Consider the following 15,382-nt stretch of genomic DNA (forward strand, 5'->3'; position numbering starts at 1 on the left):
TCAATATGATCATTTTTCGAACGTCATAATCTCAATGTTGTTTTAGGATCATCGTTACTCTTAACGATATCCTAAGATCCGAAAAATATGATCACCAACAACACTTTAGCTAGCCCTAGAGGCGAGACTAGGAACCTTTTATTTATCGTTTATCATTCGACACGTGCATACGAGTTTTCCCCTGAATAGCATATTCTAGGATCATAGCAGTTATAGCATAGAATATAAAATCTATAATTATGGATCTGAAAATATAATAATATAAATATTATTGCCTCTAGGGCATATTTCCAACAGTCTCCGACTGACACTAGAGTCAATAATCTAGTTGCATGTATTTTAACATATATGGCTGTTTGATGTTCCTCATTCTTTGCTAGTGATAGTCTTCATCACTCGGTTTGATACTCTTCAAACTCTAATGTTATTTGTGTTGGTGATACCTGGTTTTGTGTAATTCTTTTGTTATATTAATGGTAGCACTGTATCGGTGGCGTATCCTATGAATCCGGTCATCTTTGTGAATCCTTTTATCAGCAACCTTGCTATGGGCCGGCCCTGTTCACCTCGACCTGACCCAAGAAGATGGATGGCCTCCAACTACAAAAAGCACACGGGTGCCCACGGAAGAGGCTGCTTGGACGGAAGGCTTCGGCCTGGCGCGGCTTGGCTGGCGATCTCCCTCTCTGTAGCTCGTGTTTCTCCTCCCCTGTCTCCTCCTTTCCTCTGCTTCCTCCTCCTATAATACTTGATCTGTAGCCAAACCATGGTGATCGAGTGAAACTAGTAGTTGGTTCCTAACAATTGGTATTAGAGCTGTTCGATCCTTCAAATTCCTCAAAAATTCCACCAAAATTTTCATCTCCATACTCTGCTTGAAACCTGTTCAACAGAATGCCAGGACACAAATTTGCCTACCCCGAGGGCGTTCTTCACGCCCGTATCAGCGATGTTCATTGAGCGCTCACCGTCGAGTCGATTCTCCAGCTGTTTCTTTGCTTCGGTGATGGACATGTGATCCGTGCGTACGAGCGGGTGGTGGACGGGATGTATGGCATGGAGGCTTCTTGGTATAACAAAATCAGAGCACGTTTAGTTATGTGTTTCTTGGTATAACAAAATCAAAGCATGTACAGGTTTATGAGAAGATAATATATCATAGATTCATAGTGCTCATGCTACTTGCTACACTTGTTATGGCCGGCCGGCTTAAGCCCGCAAGTTATCTTAGTTTTTATTTTCAGATTAGGCAAGTTATCTTAGGCAAGTTATCTTAGGTTGATTCTTCTACAAGTTACCTAGGATATAAATATAGGTTGTAAGACTCTTTTTGAAGGCAAGCAATAAGAAGAATATTATCTCCTATTGCCCGGCTCCCTGAGGAGCCGGAACCCTAGCCGCCAACAGCCCTAGCCGCCGCCCTTCTCCTAGCCGCGACGGCGCCCTGCCGCCGGCGCGCCCGATCCTCGCCACGTCTCCCTCCATCCTTCCCTTACCACCTACGCCCTAGACCTGGTAGAGTACTTGATCCTACCAATTTGGTATCAGGTAACCGGGTTTCGACCATGTCTCCGCCAATTCCACCGCCACCACCACCGCTGCCCGCCAACTCCTCCACCACCGCCGCCTCTGCGCCGGGCGTCACGGCCTCGCTCTCGGCGGGCACCACTGCGTCGCTCTCAGTGCTGGTCCTAACGGCACCCGGCACCACGCCGGGCCAAGGGCAGCCACAGGCCCCCGTCCAACACTCGCCGCCGCCATCACCTCCCCCGCAGCCGCAACAGTTCACGCTGGAGGCCATGGCGGGCGTCCTCAACGACCTCGTCACCGCGGTTCAAGGGATCCTCCTCTACCTGGCAGGTCCGTACGGGCCGCCCCCATCACTCCATCCAGCCATGGCCGCGGGTCAGCAGGCGCTTCCGTGGTACTCGGCACCGGGGGCCATCACCGGACTCCATCCAGCCATGGCCGCGGGTCAGCAGGTGCTTCCGTGGTACTCGGCACCGGGGGCCGTCACCGGAGGCTACCCGGCGCTCCCCGCCCAAGTGGCCGCACCGCCGCCTTGGGCGCAATGGCCGCCGCAGATCGTGCCGGCAGCCCCGCCACTTCTCGCCACCACGGGGCCACAGTGGCCCACCTGGACCGCGCCGGCCGCGCCGTCCTCCGTCGCGCCCTACCTTCCAGCGGCCTCGGAGCAGGGTCCTCCACCGGCCCCGCCCAGCCCTAACCTGGGCACCGGCGCCTCGGAGCAGGGCCAGACCCAGCAGCTTCTTCCGGCGTCACCGCCGGCCCCCACGCCGCAGGCGCCGGTGCAGCTCCACCAGGCGCCGCCACCATCGACAGTACCACCACCCGCGCCTAGGGCTACGGGTCGGCCCCTGCACTAGGTGCAGTTTCCACCGTCACCATCGCCGATCCCCGCTTGGGCGACCGGCTCGTCTTCGGGGCCGGTCTACTCCACGGCGCCGGAACACCCGACGCCCTCCCTGTGGTTTGATCACCCCTCCAGCTCGGTGAACTACACCCCGGCGCTTCCCGACCCAGCATACGCGCCGGCGGCAACTACGTCCGCCCCCGGGCACGGCGGGCCGACACCCCCTCGCTTCGCCAAAGTGGACTTCGCCACCTACGAGGGCACAGAGGACCCCCTCAACAGGCTCAACCAGTGCGAGCAGTTCTTTCGAGGGCAGCGGACGCTCGCTTCGGATCGCACCTGGCTCGCGTCCTATCATCTTCGAGGCGCAGCGCAGACCTGGTACTACGCCCTCGAGCAGGACGAGGGCGGCATGCCACCATGGGAGCGCTTCCGGGAGCTCTGTCTCCTCAGGTTCGGGCCTCCTATCCGCGGGAGCCGACTGGCGGCCCTCGGCCGCTTACCTTTCACATCCACGGTGCAGGACTACGCCGACCGCTTCCAGGCCCTGGCGTGCCACGCGCCGGGCGTCTCCGCCACTCAGCGCGCCGAGTTATTTGTGGGCGGTCTACCAGACCATATCCGCATGGACGTGGAGCTTTGGGGACCCCAGGATCTCCAGTCGGCCATGTATTACGCCCGCGCGTTCGAGTGCCGCGCGGTGGCCATCCAGCAGGAATCACCGTCCCAGACTACTGGGTCGCTACCCGGACTGGATTCCGCGCAGGGTCGGCCTGTGCAGGCTTCTGCGGCACCCCTCGCCGCGACCGCGGGGCGCCCGTTTCGCCGGCTCACCCCAGCTGAGATACTCGAGCGTCGCCGCCAAGGGTTGTGCTTCAACTGCGACGAACCCTACAAGCCCAGCCACGCCTGCCCGCGACTCTTCTACCTGGAGGTGGCAGACTACATTCTGGAGGACGTCGTCGCCACTGACCTGGCCGCCCCAGATGTCGAGAAGGTGTTTGACGCTGGTTGATTACCTCGAAGAGTTCAAGCAAGCGCTTCCCCACCTTGCAGCTCGAGGACGAGCTGTTTGTGCAGGCGGGGAGAAGTGTTATGGCCGGTCGGCTTAGGCCCGCAAGTTATCTTAGTTTTTATTTTCAGATTAGGCAAGTTATCTTAGGCAAGTTATCTTAGGTTGATTCTTCTACAAGTTATTTAGGATATAAATATAGGTTGTAAGACTCTTTTTGAAGGCAAGCAATAAGAAGAATATTATCTCCTATTGCCCGGCTCCCTGAGGAGCCGGAACCCTAGCCGCCAACAGCCCTAGCCGCCGCCCTTCTCCTAGCCGCGACGGCGTCCTGCCGCCGGCGCGCCCGATCCTCGCCACGTCTCCCTCCATCCTTCCCTTACCACCTACGCCCTAGACCTGGTAGAGTACTTGATCCTACCAACACTCCATTGAACTCAACACTCGTCAAAGAAAATACGAGAAAGACAGTTTGACAAAAGACATATTCTCATTCGTTACAAGAGTTCAGTACATCAAAATATTCAAATAACATCTCATAAGGTGTATAAGTTCATGAATTTTTAAGACAACTAAGGGCCATCATGGAACGCCACAATCTTGACCCCTTTTCTTCTTTTTCTGATCCTCCTGATTTGTTTTCTTCCCAATTTTATTCTTTTACATCTTTCCATAGTACGAACATCAGTTGATGGTTGTACATACATGCATCTACAGCACACATAAATATTACTTCCTTTCATGTGTTGCCTGAAGCTCCATGTCTCGTAGTAGTAGGCTTTGGACAACCATATCAGGGAAAGTGAGCTGGGTTTGCTGTCATTGCTAGATGCAGAGGCAAATGCAGACTAGCCTCTTGATTTATGGAAGGAGCGTGAGCAAGTTTCCTCCATTGATGTCGAAGCCATGGTGATCGGTTGTGGCGTACATCGCGCGAGGAGAATTCGTTCGTCTGCCGTGCTGATCGGGACTTGGGACATGGTTTCTGTCGTGTCTGTCACGGGGACGTCCGCCGTGTTGATCGGGAGTTGGGACATGCTTTTTGTTGGAAATATGAGCAATTTACCGTATGATTTAGTCCACAAAAATACTAGATAAAACATGACTATTATAGCTAAGATGAAATAAGTCATGTAATCTAATAGAGAGAAGGCTATGTAGAGCAGATACAAGAAGAAGGAACTGTTGTAGGTATTTGAACAAAAAAGAACATGAACACGTACTGAGCTGCGGCAGTAGCAGTATCAGTAGGGTTGGCGTTGAGGCCGAAATCACTGTTCTGACCTTGTCAACGTTTATAGTCACAAACTTAACTCGACGCGAAAGTATTTCGCGATTTGACCCTTTTAGAAATGCCAGGGTCCGTGGCGTTTCCACCTAACATAAAAACGCCGAGCAAGCTAGCGTTCCCTGCCAACACGGAAACGCCGAGGCAGCTAGCGTTTCTGCCCTGGCCCACAATCAGTCTGAACCCGCTGTTTTCGCTGACGTGGCACGCTTGAAACGCCAAGGTCCTTGGCGTTTCTGAACTGGATTAAGTAACACGCGCGGGCCGCGGGGGCCTAACCCAGCTCACTCGCAGTCGCAGCCCTGGTCGAGCAGTTCTTCCCGGACGAACTGGCGGCCGCCCCCTCCCTCTTCTTCACCAAATCTCCCCCAGATCTGCTATTTTGATCATCAAAACGAGTAGATCGGAGCATCCCCGAGTTGCTTGAGGTATTCTCTTCCCAATCCTCCATTTATTTTCAGTCAAGATTGGCTATTGTAGATGCATTTTTTCAAACATGGTGGAACCCTAAGATGAGTTATTAGTGATTTGTTTGATGAATATTTTGGTTACATTATGTTTAGAAAGAAGGCATATAATCCTTGTGTTTAAGTATCCTTAGTTAACTTGTTTATTATTGGATTTAGAGAGAGACCATTTTTTTGGATTAGGTTGAGCCTATTATTTGTTAATAATTAGTTGTGATAGATTCTTTAGGATAAAATAGGTTGAAAAGAATTGGTGTTGGTAATGTCGTTCGTGATTTGTATCTTTGGGATAATTTGTAGTAGTTCTCACACGATTTTGTATATGATGCAGTCATAATTTTAAGCATATATGATAACAAATCCATTGACCTTATTTTGTAGGATGTTTGAGCCGGATAAATATCCCGGCCTTGATGATTATTATGAGGAGAAGCATCGTGCTGTGCTAGTGGAAAGAGGGGAGGTAATTATGTATCTACATTGTTGATTCTCATATTGTGAGTAGTTTAGAGAAGTATAAAAATTGTGCGTGTGTTATTTGTAGGTTCCTCCAGTACTTCGTTTGAGAGGCCACAGCCCACGTGAGTCCTTGAGGTATGACCGTCGAGCCTTATTTTAGAAGAATGGATCTTCTCCAGTTTGTGCTCAACTTTAAAGGCACACCACCATGGTTGAACTCGACGGCCATTACCGCCCTTACGGACCGTTGGAGGCCGGAGACACACTCTTTTCACCTTGGGACAGACTACGATGCGGATCCGGACTAGAGCTTGGGGCTTCACAGATGGAAGATGCTCCACCGCCAACTCAACCTTCTCAGACTTCTGAAGAAGCGCGCCGAGTTAGCTCAAGAACCATCCGACGTCCTGGATGGCAGAACACTCCATAGGGCTACGTCAACAGGGGGAAGGTGGCTGCAAAAAGAGGCAAGAAGTGAAGTTATGACTAATGCGAACTTGTTAGTTCTATATGTGGTGAACTAGAAATGTAGTTAGTGTTTCAGATGGAGCAAACTTGTTAGTTCTATATGTGATGAACTTGTTATGTTTTATGTCTGATGGACTTGTTAGTTCTATGTTAGCAAGACTTGGTAATTATTATGTAAGCTGGATCATGTTAAGTTCGTTGCCGAAAATATGTCTCATTGCTATACTGTTGCTGTACTTGGCATTATATTGTGAAAACTGTTGTTGTACCTTTGCTACCTGTGATGGAATGGACATGGGCAGCAGGGTTTGCTGTGATCTGCATAACAGGGAAGAAACGCCAAGGACAATGGCGTTTACATGTGGCCGGGAAACGCCGGGGGTGGTTGGCATTTCAGGTGTGAGCGGCAACGTTTCGTGAACATGTCCCAGCCAGCCTCTGTCTTAAAGAAACGCCAAGCCAAGTAGAGTGTTTTGTTGTAGGGTGGAAACGCCAGGGTCATTGGCGTTTCAGGTGTGAGCGGCAACGTTTCGTGAACATGTCCCAGCCAGCCTCTGTCTTAAAGAAACACCAAGCCAAGTAGAGCGTTTCGTTGTAGGGTGGAAACGCCAGGGTCATTGGCGTTTCTGGGGTGAGCGGCAATGTTTCGTGAACATGTCCCAGTCAGCCTCTGTCTTAAAGAAACGCCAAGCCAAGTAGAGCGTTTTGTTGTAGGGTGGAAACGCCAGGGTCATTGGCGTTTCCGGGGTACAGAGAAACGCCCATTGGTTTGGCGTTGCTGTCATAATAGGGTGTCAAAACAAACTCCAAAGCCTTTTGTGGTACACATAGTTCACCACATAACGTAAAGCAGTACACATAGAGGAGTCCAAAGCAATTGTGACATCACATAAAGCAGTATACATAGAGGAGTCCAAAGCAATTGTGACATCACATAGTTCACCACATAAAGGAGTACACATAGAGGAGTCCAAAGCAATTTAGAGTACACATAGTTCACCACATAAAGGAGTCTAGGCAACAAGAAGGTTCAAGATGAAATGCACACGAAGGTCCAAAGCATGGCACGGTTCACATCATTGCTCTATTGTGTAGAACAAGGCCCCTTTCCCTTGTTCTTGTTCCTCTCTTCTTCTTCTTCCTCCTCCCTTTTCCTTATGAGGTGAGCCTCCTTGACCACCCTCTCCATGAATATCTGATTCTCCCTCTCTTTTTTTTCATCTGTAATTTCCCAAAGCTTCAAGGTTCTTTCTTCAAAATCCTTTTGACGCTTTTTCTGAGAGCGACTTGCTTGGCCTTCCATGTCTTTCCGTACTTGACCTTGTATCCGAACTTATCTTCAATCCAACTCATCAACAACTTCACTTTAATGGTTGGATCCTCGGCTATATGTTTCTGGTATTTATAACCAATGAATTCCGAGGTTAGTTGACGGTGTGTCTTCCGTGCTTCTACGTCCGACGGTGTGCATTGGTGAGTGGCTTTGCAACTAGTTATCTTCCACCAACCATCTTTCGTGAGTCTTCCATTGACTTTCCATTTGCATCTTTCTACCTCACATTTTACGATGTATCGCTTGTTGCATTCCGAGTGAACAACTATGAAAGGCCTGTGGTGTTTGACATCATACTCACACAACCACATCCTGAATTCTAGCATGTGCTCGAACATCAAACCTTTCCTCATGTATGACATCGAAATCGCGTCGGGTGTACTACTTGGGAACTATCTAGCCTCAATTGTCTTGCTCATGCCACCGTCGACTATAGCCTTATCTGCAAGGCTAACATCACAAAACAAGGGAACTTTGTGATCCTACCGGTGATTTTTGTGTACCACTCTGCTTCTTTCGCAGTCAAGCCATCCTCGTCCAACTCATTCACCGGGCCTTCATCATCCGAGTCATCCACACAAGCACGCTGATAGATAATGTCAGGATCCATGTCCTGATGCCTTACTTCAGCCTCTACATCACCAACAATGTTGTGGTGCATCTCATACTCTTCGTCGGAGTCATCGCCATCATCTTTCGTCGGTGCACTACCTCCGAACTCATATTGGGGATACTCATTGGCTTCCGCTTCAACTTTATACTCAACAATAGGCGGCACACTACTAACCGGGCTCACATCATCTACTAAGGTTTGGTTCAAGTCAACATGAAAGAGAGGAGCCTTGACCACCTTACTTGCAAAGACTTCGAGTGACTTGACTGCCGAGGATGCAACAACCTCCTTATATGCATCCCAATGCAAATTGGACTTGATAGACATTGTCTTCATTCGACACTTGTGTGCCGACCCAACATCATATCTTCCTACTAATTCAACTTGATCACTTGCATCCACCCACTTTAATCTTATCCGTGTTTCTTCCACAACCTCTTCATAACTAGGAGTCTCAAGAAATATCAACACTTCCTCATACTTGTCAACAATATCCACATTCATGAATGCCTCTTTGTCAACATAATGAATATTCACAATCTTGTCCATCTAAAAAAATGGTAACATAAGTATAAGAAATGTACAATGCTAAATATACCACATTGCTAACAAAACACCTAACCCTAACCCTAAATCTTAACATTAGCCATAACCCTAACCCTAAATCTTAACATTAGCCATAACCCACAATAAGGTATGCTCAACAACATCAAAATGCAACACTATTGGAACAACAATACTCAAAACATCACATTATAGATCCATGCTCAAAACTAGGGTTAGGAACAACAAGAACAAATCAATCCAAATGGACAAATCCAACCAATACAAATTTGTGAGATGAAGGAGGTTACCTCAATGAACGGAAATGACACCGGATCCACGGACCAACCCAATCAATTTGCAAGGATCTGTGAGGGGCTAAGTAAGGGACACAAAGGGGGAAAAGGGCAAGAGCTCGGGATAGGCCAATGGGGGAGAAGAGAGTGAGTGGTGAGTGGTGGGTGAAAGCCCCAAGGCCACCTAAAATATCTGCACCAGAAACGCCACTGACTGTGGCGTTTCCAGAAACGCTAGTTGGGTCGGCGTTTCCAGACTACCACGTCAGCAAACAACACGTCTTCGGCCTGGCAGTGGGCCAGGGCAGAAACGCTAGCTTGCTCGGCGTTTCAGTGTTGACTGGAAACGCCACGGGCCCTGGCGTTTCTAAAAGGGTCAAATCGCGAAATACTTTCACGTCGGGTTCAGTTTGTGACAATAAACGCTGACAAGGTCAGAACAGTGATTTTGGCCTGGCGTTGACGTTGTCACTTATGCCGTGGAAGAGGTCGTCGACCTCGGGGAAGAAGTCGTCGTTGGGGAAGTAGTCGTCGGCGTCTGGGGTGTCCGTGATGAACAGGTCAGTAGTCGCGCAGAGCGTTCCCGAAAACCTTATCATCCTACTCCCGTACAAGACTCAAAGAGATGAGGTTTCGGAGGCCTACTGTCCCGACCCGCGGTGCACGCCGTAAGCCGGGATGGGGAAGGTTGTAGCAGTAGCTCAGTCTCTGGAACTCGGCGGCGTAGGAAGGTGTTGTTCTGTTGTGTCTCTCTGAAGAGGAGCGACCTCTATTTTATAGGCACAGGAGAAGGAGGCGAACAGACAGCGGCGTGAGGTGAAGCAAAAGAGGGAGACAAAAGGAACATGCAGCATCAGCCGACGTCGTGACGAGGCGAGGCGAGGCGGGCAACGGAGGAGGAGCGCGTGTGAATATCTCTCTTGTTCTCATCCTTATACATGTGGAGAAACAACGTCGCTTATAAGAGGTCTGACTCGAGTAGTATGGGACTAAACTTTAGTCCCACCTCTGACCTTGCATGAATGTGCTAAGTAGGCCTCTAGAATTTATTAGGAATTTTGAAAATATTATTGTGCTGGCCCAAAAATGGACTAAATTCCAGCACTTTCCGCCCTGTCCGTCATGGTGATGACCTCCGTGCTGACGAGAACTAGAAGATGCTTTTCAGCGTGTCTGTCGCAGCGGTCGTTGGTAGTTGCAGCCCGTGGCCATCGGTTGGGTGTACTCCCTCCGTTCCGAATTACTTGTCGCAGGTATAGATGTATCTAGATGTATTTTAATTCTTGATACATCTATTTTTGCGACGAGTAATTTAGAACGGAGGAAGTAGGTTGCAACGTGACCTAGGGATTGGGAGAGAAAGGATTTGGGAGTAATCGCTTGGGGACCCTTTTGAAAAATTCACACGAGGCTTGGGCTGGAGACGGGCGTCATTCTGCAAAAAGAATACTGACGCACAAGATTTGAATCTAACGGCTAAGAGCATGTACAATGGTGGCATATGGATATAGATGTCTCATGATAAAAAGTAATTTGAGGTATATGTGTTTATTTTTTCTCTCCAATGCAAGCTACTACTAGTGGGCCTCATCAAAGAATAGAAAGTGACTTTCACTACACATGCATCCCTCCTTTCCACTTCAACTTTTCCAACTTTATGCACCGGATCACATTTTTTCTCTCTAAGAACCCGCCTCCTGAAGAGGATTCCGCTTCCCCATCCGAACCTACTTTTTCTGTTATCCGATCATACATGATATGTGAGGCATCACCCTGGGACTATGCATTGGCCATGCCCTAATGAGGAGTGGATGCAAGGATTCACAAAGATGACTAGATTCAGAGGATACGACGCCATCTTTAGATACACACAAAAAGTTAAAACCAGTCCATATTTCTATTTACTACTTGAGCTATTTGATATGCCCTCATAGAGCAGCAGGGAGGAACCACTCTGCTTTCCCATGTCTATGAGCCATCCAGACCGACCATATGAATTCTGAACATCTAGCTCTTCTTAAGCAGTAGAAGTGGCTTCATTGATGCTTCTATGTTATAAAAAGTAAAAGAAAGATACCACTGAACTATGTTTTGCAAATGTCCTCCTTTTGACTTTCATTAACTTTACAAGAATGTTTCTTGGCCATTATGGTAGATTGATAACATGCTATAAACTCTGAAGATAGAGTATATAATGCTATCTTGCAACTATGTGAGTGATATGGTGCTGTTACCCTCTAACTAAATGCAGGTATTCAGAGAATCAATCCGGCAGGAGTACTGGGAAGTTGTTGAAAGAAGGGTATTTACTGTAACCGGTAATCGCCGTGATGAAGAGGTATAGTTGCAACTTGTTTTTTCTATGGTTAAATTTGTGCTTTGATTTGCCATGTTTTTTTTCTTTTATTGTTTATCTTACAGTGTGCCTCCTTTGTTACTTTGGAACATGCAGACAATTGACGATTTAATTGAGACAGGGCGAGGCGAGCAAATTTTCAAAGATGCGGTTCAACAGCAGGGGAGAGGCCAGGTATGTGAATTATAACTTGGTCATTATTTGGACACTTGTTGGGAAATGCATCAAAATCTCATCAGGATAATCTTCCATCTTCCAGATATTGGATACTGATATTGGATACTGCTGCTGAGATATAGGAGCGGCATGATGCTGTAAGAGATCTTGAGAGGAAGCTTCTGGAGTTGCAACAGGTTACCTTTCATTTGCATAAGCTCTTATGCAATGTTATATTCCCTCCGTCCCATAATATAAGAGCGTTTCAAAAACGCTCAAACGCTCTTATATTATGGGACGGAGGGAGTAGTTCACACCATGCATATGTGAATGGCAGGGCCCCTTAAACTCTTAATGTACCCCATTTCCTGGGTTTTTCCCTGTAGATATTCCTGGGTATGTTAGTATTGGTTGAGTCTCAAGGAGAAATGATCAACCACATAGAGACACATGTAAGGAACTTCTGGAAACTGCTTGTTCTAAATAGACCTAACCGATTTTATAAAGCAAGCTAACGAAATGTTCGCACCATGTTTTTCCAAGGTTTCACATGCTGCCGACAACATACAGCAAGGTGTGGGTGCTCTCCAGAAGGCACCCACCCAAGATCGACCTGACAATGGATGTGCTACGCCATCATCATTCTCCTGATCCTTCTGCTGATATCGGTTTGCACCGTGATCGGGATTAAACAGCCATGGAAGAAGTAACTCTTGAGCACGACCTGACACCCAAGATCTCCACGGCCTAACGATACTATTTTTCTGTGTCTGCAATCTGTATAGTTCTATGACCGATTCACACTCTTCTATGGCTGTACCTATGTTCAACCAGGCAAAGCCCCTATTCGTTTGTGTTTGGCGTGCTCCGACTATTTTATCGGGAAAACCGAAATGGGCATCCTAGTTCCTGAATCCATTCATTGCAGTTTGTGCACCATACTAACATGTAAGAATGTTTTGCTGATTGTTGCTGGATCTGATGCTCATTCATCCTGGGGTTGATCGTCGCCGCCTTCGTCCTCGACGACCTCCAGGGGCTTGAAGTGCTTCCCGTCCAGCAGGTACGTGCCGACGGCGAGCCGCACGGCCCAGACGTCCTTCGGCTTCCGCGCCATTATCCTGCGCAACGCCGCGGGGATGTCAGGCATAAGAGACAACGCACATGCTACTTTCCAGTGCTTGTAGAGTATAGGAGGTACCTCCCGACGTCGCCGGGCTTGACGCGGCCGGCGTTCTGCCGGAGCGACGGCACCGACGCGGCGGTCTTGAGCATGGGCGGTTCCTCGGTGATGACGATCGGCGAGCCGACCTTCAGCTTCGCCTTCGAGGTATCGGGCGCGTCGCGGTTCACGCACCGGACGGCTATGGCGGCCGAGCGTCGTCCGGCCGGAAATGCTGGGAATCGCGGCGGTGGGGCGTGGTAGGATGACGGATAAACGGCGGCAGCCGCTGGCCGTAGCATCCTGCCCTGCTGAACGGGATGAAGATAAGATGCCTTGTGCTTGGAGAAACGCCTCTATGCACTCGGCGGCAGCTGATCCGAGCAGGTGCCCTACTCTAATTGGTCCACGCGGAGTTGTGGTCCGCCACAGCAGCAACAATTGTTCGATACTACAATGCATACACGAGAAATCAGGAGAAAAATCGGCAAGTCGGCTGACAGTTTGATTCCACCTGCTGCCCACAACCTAAATCAATCAGAGCCCTCTATTGAGAGCTTAGAGCATCTACACCTGCAGAGGACAAATATGACTCATCAAACACCCGCGGATGCATCCGGATGCGTCCGCGGGCACTGATCCAACACTTCGTAAATAGTGTCGTTCATATCCGTGTATCTCATATCCGACCTCCTATATTTATCCTAAACCATGCAACATCGATCAAACTATGTAGATCAGCAAACGAACACAGGCAAGCACAATACGTTCAACATCTAAAACTTGAAATTAAATTGAAGAAAAGCGGATCTTCACCACTTCCGGGCCGACCCCTTCCCCTTCCAGTTGCCGGCGCAGCTGTAGCCGTCGACGGCTGGTGGAGGATCGTTCTAGTCGTCAGACGAGGAGCCGTCGTTGTCGGAGGACGAGGAGGAGGAGACGAGGCCCTTGAGGTGTCGGACGGCCCGATCCTGCTAGCGCTAGACCCACGCGAGGAGCTGCTCGTCCTCGTCGGACTCCGCGGGTAACCCGCAGCGGCGGACAAAGCTCTCCGTCGCATCCCTCTCCCTTGTCCGTTGCCTCTTGCGACGGGCGACGCGCGCCTCTGACTCCGGCGTGCGTGTCCAGGCTGGCGGGGCGGGCACAAGCACCCAACGCCGCCCGCGTGGGGGAGCAGCAGGCGGCGGGGCCAAGGGATGGCGTGGGGGACGCGCAGACTGTGCAGCCCGCACGGAGCCAAGCGTAGCCGGGAGGAGCCAGCGCCGACTTCCTCGCTGCGGTGGCAGGGGAGAGGTGTGTCCGATCCGGAACTGCCACCCGTGTCCATCTTGGACCTCTCGAGGGCAATGCGGAGAGCTAGGTCATCATCGAAGTCGGAGGAGGAGCGGCTGCCAGCGCTCGAAATGCTCGCCGTAGTCACCGGAGTCGTCGGAGTGGATCGAATCGACGTGGCGGGCATGTCCGGGCGCCCCCATATCTACCCCATATTTGGGCTGGATATGAGGGGCGCTGGACAGCCGGGCGTTTGAGTGTCATTTGAGGCACCCGGCCGGGTTAGAAAAACGTGACCGATCAGTGACCGGGCGGGCCGTCCGGGCGTTTGAGACATGTTTGAGGCGCCTGGCTCTAGATGCTCTTAAGGCGGGACTTTCAAACCCCCGCAAGTGTCTGGACCGAGCTGTTTGTATGCAATTTTTCATCCAACGCCATCCCGCATCGATCCGCAGACCAGTCCGGTCGTCTGCTTTCCTGCAAACCAGGGGGCATTGCGGGAATCCTGACGCCGGCCACGTAGGACTCTAACACCCTCGGCCCATCAAAAGCCCCGCCCGAACCCCGTGTCTCTGTCATTTTCTCTTTTTCTACATCTGCTTTCTCTCTCGTCGAGGCCGCCACTCTTCGACCCCCGCCGCTTGCCAAGCCCTTCTCGGAACTTCGTGACCTCGACTGCTACACCTGGCCTCCATGCCACTTGTCTCCCGCCACCGGTCCAGACCTCTCGTTCGTCCGCCACGAAGGTACCATCCGCCCCTACGGGGTCAGCACACCCGACAAGTGTTTGGTGAAATGTCTGTGCTGAAAGAATTTTGTCCCTTCTTTGAAGCAATGGATTCAAACATGGAGTACATACACGAGCACAACTAGTACGCGGACATAAAAAAGAACAAGAAAATTTTAGGGGACAATGTTGGATGACCGGCTAAGCATCACCGTGAAGGAAATATGCCCTGGAGGCAATAATAAAGTTGTTATTTATATTTCCTTGTATCATGATAAATGTTTATTATTCATGCTAGAATTGTATTAACCGGAAACTTGGTACATGTGTGAATACATAGACAAAACAGAGTGTCCCTAGTATACCTCTACTTGACTAGCTCGTTAATCAAAGATGGTTAAGTTTCCTGACCATAGACATGTGTTGTCATTTGATGAACAAGATCACATCATTAGGAGAATCATGTGATGCACAAGACCGTCGGCATTCTGAGAACGGGGGTCCCTAGACTTGCCTGCATGCAGCCCACGGCGTGGCTCCGCGAGCGGGCCCGTACGGCCCATCTTCACCAGCAATGACTCAAGACCCTCGCAAGGGGCCAAGCCTTGCGAGACGGACGACACGAGACCTCCTCAGGAGTGGCCTCACTAGGCTGGGTCGCGAGGGGCGGAGGGATCAAGGCCAGGCAAACCTCGTGAGGGTCCAATGACGTGAGCCATGACGACCAAGGCCAGGCGGGCGCCAGCGCACAGTGTCCTTGTTTCCTCTTTGGTGCTAAGGAAGCAGGCGCAGGCGCGGGGTACCGAGGCGTCAAGTAAAGGTTTCCATATCAGTGCAACGAGACCAAGACCAGAAG

The 15,382-nt window shown here is 50.1% G+C and overlaps 1 protein-coding gene across 1 annotated transcript; it reads right to left on the bottom strand.

Annotated features, from left to right (window-relative positions):
- Positions 1-11,877: 11,877 nt before the first annotated feature.
- Positions 11,878-12,931, bottom strand: LOC125524221 (protein CHLORORESPIRATORY REDUCTION 42, chloroplastic-like). Its single transcript, XM_048689291.1, has 2 exons — positions 12,567-12,931; positions 11,878-12,486 (listed from the first exon to the last, which is right to left on the bottom strand). The coding sequence occupies exons 1-2, from the start codon at positions 12,827-12,829 to the stop codon at positions 12,351-12,353; spliced, it is 399 nt and encodes a 132-aa protein (XP_048545248.1). The 5' UTR covers positions 12,830-12,931; the 3' UTR covers positions 11,878-12,350.
- Between the last annotated feature and the right edge of the window lie 2,451 nt (positions 12,932-15,382).

The sequence above is a fragment of the Triticum urartu genome, chromosome 7 (genome assembly GCF_003073215.2).
Source record: "Triticum urartu cultivar G1812 chromosome 7, Tu2.1, whole genome shotgun sequence".
Classification (NCBI taxonomy): domain Eukaryota; kingdom Viridiplantae; phylum Streptophyta; class Magnoliopsida; order Poales; family Poaceae; genus Triticum; species Triticum urartu.

Bases quoted from the DNA above. Each gene is read 5' to 3' on its own strand.
- LOC125524221 (XM_048689291.1), bottom strand. From the start codon at position 12,829: ATGCTACGGCCAGCGGCTGCCGCCGTTTATCCGTCATCCTACCACGCC. The intron at 12,487-12,566 runs GTACCTCCTATA...GGCGTTGCGCAG, and splicing joins AAGCCCGGCGACGTCGGGAG to GATAATGGCGCGGAAGCCGA.